The sequence below is a fragment of the Sorex fumeus genome, unplaced genomic scaffold (assembly GCF_029834395.1).
Source record: "Sorex fumeus unplaced genomic scaffold, SorFum_2.1 ptg000044l, whole genome shotgun sequence".
Lineage (NCBI taxonomy): Eukaryota > Metazoa > Chordata > Mammalia > Eulipotyphla > Soricidae > Sorex > Sorex fumeus.
The window spans coordinates 43,427,855-43,436,096 of record NW_026606101.1 but is presented as its reverse complement, the minus strand read 5'-3'; the positions used below and the strand labels follow the sequence as shown (position 1 = coordinate 43,436,096).

General features: G+C 49.5%; 1 protein-coding gene across 1 annotated transcript; it reads right to left on the bottom strand.

The window, feature by feature from the left end:
* Window positions 1-5,616: 5,616 nt before the first annotated feature.
* On the bottom strand, window positions 5,617-6,765 carry SSTR4 (somatostatin receptor 4). The gene has a single exon (XM_056121970.1). The coding sequence runs from the start codon at window positions 6,763-6,765 to the stop codon at window positions 5,617-5,619; it is 1,149 nt and encodes a 382-aa protein (XP_055977945.1).
* Window positions 6,766-8,242: the final 1,477 nt, after the last annotated feature.

The following is an 8,242-nucleotide window of genomic DNA, read 5'->3' as shown; positions in this document are numbered from 1 at the left end:
CCTGAGAATTGCCAGGAGTGATCCCTGAACACAGAGCCAGAAGTAAGACTTGAGCACCACTGTGTATGGCCCCCAAACTGAAAGAACAGAGAGAAAGAGAAGGGTTAGGAAGAGAGGGAGAGAGGGAGAGAGAGGGAGAAAGAGAAAAGCAAGTTTTCCTAAAACAATTCTCTGCATCACCCTTTATCTTCCTCTGTCATTGGTCATCACCTGATTATTGAACTTGCCCCAGCCAGGCTCTGCACACACACTGAGTTGTAGAAACGATTATTCTACACCATCTCCGGTGATTATCATCATGGGTTGGTATGTGGGGAAGCTGTGATCCATTTCTGAACTGCGTTATCTCCGATTCTTTTTTCCCCATTTATTAACTTTTTTAATGAAGTAAGGTAGTTTTTATTGAACCAAACTTCCCAAGAAAAGAAGTGAGGTTAGAGAAAGAGAGGAAGTTTATGTTCAAGAGAGAACATGGGCTTCTCCAGCAAGCCAAAACACATAGAGACAAGCAAGTGAGATACACGTTCAAGGGAGAGCATGGGATTGAAGAGTAAGCCTTCAATTCTTTCCTTTTATTCAGGCACATTCCCTCTTTACCAGAGCAGACCTGTGTAGACTATATCTATCGGCAGTCCCAGAGTCATGCCCTTGGGGTCTTTCAAAAGAAGTATTCACAGGCTTTGTTTTACCCAAACCAGTACTTCTATTCTAGGAATTCAATTATCTTGGGAAGTCTTTAATATTAGCTCTTTGGCAATAGAAAAATGTCCTTCCCTTTTGGACACTAAATCAGTCCATTCACATGATAAGGAATTCAGCCTTCTTGCTTATACAAAATTGATGGAAGTTGTAATGGAAAGGATACAACCTCCCCTTACATGGAGTGAATGTACATGGACTCAAGAGTTCCTGAGTTTATTTACCCAAGCCTCTTTTAGCAGCCTATTACCACTGTCCTGTGCAAAGTTGTAAATCCTAAGTTGGGGTGTGGGTGGGGGTGGGGACAGTTAGTGGTGGGGTGTCTGAGCCTCCAGAGACCTTGGAGTCATCAACCTGCATCTCTGACCACTCTGGTCTCCTTGGGCTCTTCACTGCCTCAGACCCCACATCCACTGCAAATTCTGTGCCTTCTGATTAAAGTTCTTTGTACCTCCACCTAACCCTCTTCTGGTTAAATTCTCTCTACAACTGTGTGTGTGGGGTGGGGGTGGGGTAGTATACTATACTCCTATAGGATGGAGGCTGTGCTAAGACAAGACTTTTAGTATCATTACTTCAAAACTTGATTCCTTTCCAGTATAGTCTCACTTCAGTCCAGAAGTGTACTCTCATTGCTGTGGTTCTTCATTAAGGAGTTTGCATTTAAGGAGAGTCTGCATTGACTGATCAAGGCAGAACTTGGCCTGAACCACAGTTCCTGAAAACACACACACACACACACACACACACACACACACACACACACGTGCGCGCGCGCACAAGGACTAGGTTGGGGTGGGGATGTGTAGAGCAAACTGCAATACTGTCAGTCTGCTGCAAAAGTCAGGGCCAGTGCTTAATTTCAGGCTTGTCTTTCATCTCTTTATGGTAAGGGAGAAAGAACAGGAGTGATTCACCACCCCAAATTTTCAGGATTTGCAGGCCACTGCTCAGGCTTCTATATCTGGTTTTTTAAACAGCACAATCCAAACATGTCATTTTGGCCGGAGTTTTCCTTCAACACCCTCCTTTAGCACCTGAGTGAGAATTATTGGTTATGAAAAACATGAATTAATAAATTAAAAATAAATGTTAAAATAGCATTTATCTCTGTTCAAAGAAACTCAGAATAACTCTGAGGAGAGACTGCAGAATCAAATTACAGTACCATCTTCCTGAACATCTGAAAATGAATAAACAAAGAAAGAAAACACAGCTGACTGGGCACTGAGTGGTAAATTAAAGGCAATTCAAAACTAGGCAAAGCAAGTGCATTTGAGAGGTGGCAGAAGTCAATTCTTTCTCTCGTATAAATGTTTGCATTCTCACTCAAACCCAAAACTGATACTCCTGGTTTCAGTAAGCAGAGAACAACAAAGGTCAAAGGATGCCTGAACATCTGAACCAGCAGGTGATGTGTACACATGCCTCTGGGCACCTGTCATCTCTACCAATGACTTTAGTCCCACTGTACACAAATTATGAGGAAGAGTTTTATGCAACCAACTGTTGCAAAGATCTTAGATGGACATGCTCTAATTAATCCCTGGACCACTGCTTGGTATTTCTTGCTGAAGCTGAGTTGCTAAGCAGCAAAAATTGAGAAATATCTCCTGCAGCTAAAAAGAAAATCATCAATAGTTGTCTCCATGCCCAGCCCCTCCACTGCATGGTTTATGACTATGGGCCAAGAGTAGTGTTAATGCTCATCTTAAAACATGCCATAGAAAGATTTTACCTCTTCACGTGACCAATTGATAGAAGCATCTATAACCAGGCATTAGTGTGTTTGGCAGGGCTGGATGGTTGTGATGGAGTCACAGGGATTATATATATATATATGTATATATATATATATACACACACACATATATATGAATATATATATACACATATATATATATAGGCATGTAGATAACTATTGATTGTTTATCTTTTAGCTGCAGGGACTTCTTAATTCTTAATGTTTAGCAACTCAGCTTCAACATGAAATCCATATATATTATATATACATATACATAGATATATATCTCAAGTTAGGTATTAAACAGGAAAGAATACCATCTTAAATCGTCCACTGTCAGTGAGCTCAATTCTCCAATGGTATTGAGAAAGCCAAGGATATAGCTGGGAAGAATTCAAAATATACAGTCTTCCTTGGCACTTCTTTCAGTGGGAAACTGAGGCCTAAGGATGTTAAATCATAGCTTAAGCGGAGAGTTCAGCCAAGGTCCCCTATCTCCCATAGATTTTTCAGTCTATCACCTAAGGCTTCCCTTCCTTGCCTTCAACAATTATCAGTTAAGTTTAAGTAAAGTAAAGTAAAAAGTAAAGGCCCTCCCGTTGATCGTCGATTTGCTCGAGCGGGCCCAGTAACATCTCCATTGGAGACTTTGTTGTTACTGTGTTTGGCATATCGAATACTCTCGGTAGCTTGCTGGGCTCTCCAAGAGGGGCAGAGGAATCGAACTCGGGTCGGCCATGTTGGCCGCTTGTAAGGCGAACGCCCTACAATTTCTCAATAGTCACCCAACAGGAAATGTAGTTACAATTACTTGTTTGGACCATTGGCTTATCACAGTGTGCTCTGTGGAGGTCACATAAATAAAAAGGACACAGTTCCCACCTATGCCAGGGAAAAGGGTTATTTTGCATCATCTTTAGTGGTATGGATCCTTTGCCCCCTGCTAGCAGCCTGGATGGTCCTGCAGCTCAGTGCAATATTATTTGCCAGGTGTTCACTTTGCCTGTCATGCATTGCCAGGAACTGGAGAACAAAGAAACAAAGCCTGATAAGAAGCTATGTACTTTAAAGCCTGATAAGAAGCTAGGTACTCACAATGCCCACAGAAATCCATAGCACTGACTTACTCCAGTTTCCCAAGATAGCTCAACATGGTACTGATAAGTTAAGGATAGTTGATGTCTGTATGCTGGCATTCATGCATTGTATGTGTTCCCATGCACTCATGTTTGGGGACATAACAGGATGATGTGCCTTTATCATATCTCTACTATGTAATACAGACTGGCTACACACAGATGAAGGTATACCCCCGTCTTTTGCCTATTATATAACCCCTAAAGACCTGTCATTCCACTAAAACCATCCAGCCCTGCCAGACACACTAATGCCTGCTTACAGATAGTTCTGCTACTTGGTCATGTGAAGGAATATGTCTCCAAAGGCAGTTTAGGCAAAATTGGGTCTTTGTTTCATTAATAAAGGGAAATAAACTGTCTGGCACTATTAAAAGGGGGACATGAGACGTCACCCCGAAAAGATGTGTGCTGGCACACCTCCAGAATTTATAGGTCACAAAGAAGAAGGACTCTGGGTAGCAGGTTTTTGCCGGAAGCATGCAAAGTGGTGTCCAGGACAAAACTCAGCTCTACCACCTGATCCCTGCACACCAGGCATCCACTCCCACAGAAAACTCTGGCGTGGAATTGAATGCTCGAGGAAAGTGTTTTCCCTGCTGTCTCTGGCTCTCAGTGGCAGGGGAATCTCTCTCCAGGCCTTCCCTAACCACCCTGCCTCTACCGAAGCCTCCCAGCTATCATTCCACCTACTTACCAGGCAGACCTGTCAGCACTGACCTTGGGGTTGACAGCTGACTGAACGGGACTGTTTGTCTTGAAACCCTGATGATCTCTGCATGACTGAGGGCTCTGGGGAACTTAAGGGCTCTTATTCCAATTGTCCTGCTCCTCTCTCACCATGAGGACTTAGCAGCCAAACATACCTCTGCTAAGCCAGGTAGGGTCTCCCTCTTAGAATTTTAAGAGCATTTTTAAACTCCAGTTTCCATGATCAGCAATCAAGTACTTTTCCCTTTTGCAAGTATTTCCTTCCACCCTCTACTTTTGGCAGACAACACTATGGTAGTTCCTTGTAAACTGGCTCTTTCCTTTTGGAAAGGCCTTTTACACCTGATTTAGACTCAGGAAAAAGTTACAGATTTTTACTGTGTTCAACCTGGATATACTTATTATTTACACCAGCCCAATGCTTTACTGAATTGAACTTGTTTTGATTTTTAAATAATGAGTAACAGCTGCCTCCTCTCTCTAAAATAGAGGCTGATTATCACCTCTATTCCCTGATCTTTTCTCTCCCCCAGCTCTGTTCTCCCACTTATACCATGACATAAACTGCTACATTAATGAGATCTCTGGCCCACACACCAATAGGCTGGGGAAATAAATCTGTCTTTAAAAAAATATTACTAACCTGGTTTTAAGTTTTGTAGCAAACCTCACATCATATCATGTCTTTTCAAATATTTGGTACTTGCAGAAAGGTTGCTAAGGAGAAGCAGCAGGGAAAGAACAACTCAGGAGAAGCAGGATCAGTCACTCTTATTCTAGCAGGCCGGAGTTGGGGGTCACAGATCTCGTGCCCTAGGAAGGACTGTGTGAATTACAAATAGTGAAAAGTCCCAGGAACAGAAGCAAAGGGCATGTGCTTGCAAGCATCATCTTTCTTCTTTTCTCTTTCCATTTCTATTATGTTCCTACCACAAAGCCCAAGTCGGCTGAGAGCAAGGAGGCTGGCAGCCTCCAACCTCTAAATAACCCTATCCCAATTAGATCTGCTGGAGCAAGAAGCCACATGCAAATGGCCAGCCCTGCTTCTCTCCTCTGGGCACAATAGAACAGCCAGAAGTTCAGGACTGATGAACATCCCAGGCAGTTCTTAATTTAAAGGAGTTCTTGCCATCCTGCCTGGAGATGTCCTTCTGAACGACTGTCCTGGGGAGAAGGGGACACAGGAGCCACAGTGCTCTGGGCTGGCACACAGACTATAGAAGGAAGAAAAGGGGAGTTGCCTGTTGTGGGAACCATCGGTGATTCTAGGTGAGCATTCAGGAGAGGCAGCGTGCTGGGGAGGGTCACCGTGCGGTGAAGAGCTTCTCAGAAGGCTGTGCTCCTGGTGAGGGGGATCTGCTTTCGGCTTGCTTCTGGTGCCATGGGCTTTTGCTGGCAGGGAACTGGGGGGCACATGCGCCCTGTCGCACCTCTGCTTTTGAAAGCTGTGGCGTGGTAGTCCAGGGGCTCCTCCTCCATGCCTCCGCCCTCCTCCAGGAAGCAGCAGCTGCGCAGGCACAGAACCCGCTGGAAGGAGCGGCGGAAGTTGTCAGAGAGGAAACCGTAGAGGATGGGGTTGGCGCAGCTGTTGGCGTAGCTGAGGATGAGGGACACATGGTTGACGACGGCGTTCAGACTGGTCACGAACAGGTTCAGCAGCTGCACCACGTAGAAGGGCATCCAGCAGAGCACAAAGACTGCCACTACAGTCAGCACCAGCCGCGTGATCTTCCTCTCTGAGCGCCGCCGCTGCTGCCAGCCTGCGCGCCGGGCCACGGCCCGCATCTTGCCCACGATGAGCAGGTGGCACAGGCCGATGGCCAGGACGGGCAGTAGGAAGCCCAGCAGGAAGGTATAGACCACGAAGGCCGTGGACCAGGCCGGGTGCGGCCAGTGCAGGTTGCAGGCCACGGCCTGGCCGCCCCGCGTCGGCCGGGTGTCCGCGAAGACGGCGATGGGCAGAGTGACCAGCGAGGACGCCAGCCACACGCCCAGGCTGACGAGCTTGGCCACCCGGGGCCTCCGATAGGTGGCGGCGCGCAGTGGGCGCACCACGGCCACGTAGCGGTCCACGCTGAGCACCGTGAGGCCGAAGACGCTGGTGAACATGTTCAGGCCGTCCACGCCGAGCACCGCGCGGCACAGCACCGGCCCAAAGGGCCAGTGGCGCAGCGCGGCCGCCGACGCCACGAAGGGCACGCCGAGCAGGAAGAGCGCGTCCGCCACCGCCAGGTTGAGCAGGTAGATGTTGGTGGCCGTCTTCATCTTGGCGTAGCGCAGGATCACGAAGATGACCAGGGCGTTTCCCACCAGACCCACGAGGCACACCAGCGCGTAGACGCACTGGATGGCGATCATGCCCGCCGACCCCGCGCCCCCCTCGTCCCGCGGGGCCAGGCTGGCGTTGGCCTCCTCAGGCCAGGCCGTGGGCAGCCCCGCCTCGGCCCCTGGGGCCAGCGTCTGTGCAGCGCTCATGGCCCGCGCGGAGCGGAGCGCGCAGCGGCGCAGATGCGCGCCCTCGCCGGCGCCGCAGCCCGCGCGCCCGCCCCGAGGCGGCCGAGAACGCCCGCGGGGGCGCGCCGCCCCTCGCCCCTCAGAGTTCTGGAGATGGGTGCCCGGGGGGCGCGGTAGCCCGCTTCGTTTTCCCGCCTCCGCCGCCTTCTCCGCCCGGGACGACGTCGGGCGCCCCCGCCCCGCCAGAAGACCGAGCTCCGGCTAGCTAGCTTCCTCCCCACGCGCGTCTTTCGGGTCGCACCCAATTCTCCACCCTCCGCCGACCACTTGCCTTCTTCCTTCCGGCAGATCCCCAGCCACGGGGGCAGGGATTGCAGTTACAGAGTCGTGCGTTTTGGAGAGGCACCAGGCAAATGCTGGCTAATAAGAGCGCACAGCCTCCAGCAAGGCGCTTGGCCGGCTTCCCGCGCCACCTCTGAAACCTGGCCGCATCCGTTCCCTCCCCAGCTTCAGTCTACAGGAGCAGAACCCGAGATTCCTCCAGGCTCGCGCAGAGCTCCAGAGCCTGGACTCTGAGACTCTTCCAGGCGTTGCGCTCGCGGAGCTACAGGTCCCGGAGTCTGAGACTCCTCCAGGCTCTCGCAGAGCTCCACATCCCTCCCTGAACCCCATCACCTGCGGATCGGGAGTTTTTCCAGCTGGATTTCGGCATGGTTAAGGTGGCGCAGGCCCAGGGAAGGCAGGTGGATGTGCTCAGGCGGCTGCCATAAAGAAGACGCCTCTCAGTAGGGCAGGGGTATGGATGGCTGCCGGCACTGGACCCGGGGGCCTGGGACTTTTTGCTGACTCTGCCTCACTTGACAAGTCTCAGCTCCAGTCTCTGCCGAGGGAGTGGTGACTGGGAAGGCTGAGCATCCTCCCTGCTTTCCCTCTACCCCACACTTGAATGTGGGCTCATTCATGCCTTTGCCCTTCCCGATCTAGGCATAAACTGGACACCCAGCAGGCAACCCCGTCTGGCCTTAACTGGTCATTGTGTCCAGGCTAATCCGAGTCCCCAGCACATCCCCCACAGTCCCAGCAAACTTTCAGAGCATATGGAAGTGACTTCTAGGTCTGTGATAGGCGTTCAGCTCCCTTGTAGATGGCCCCCAGTATGCTTGAAACCAACCAGAAGTGACCTTTCAGGGGTGACTAGAGGTTTTCACATATATTCATTCAGGTTTGTTTGTTTGTTTGTTTAAATGGGGGAAGGCGGCGTGTGTATAGGTGTGAGTGACAATTGTGCACCACAGTAGCTTACCCCACTTGATTTCTGTCATCCAGAGCTATTAACTTATAAGACCGGTCATGGCAGATCTTTATGGCTCTCCACTCTTCATTCTTATCATTCTCTTCATGCTGAAAAGCTCATTCTTATCAGTGGCACATGCAAAATACTTGTATGAGGAAGGGTTTAAGACTTCTGTCATTATAGTGGTGCAGGTGCCAGAAAGAG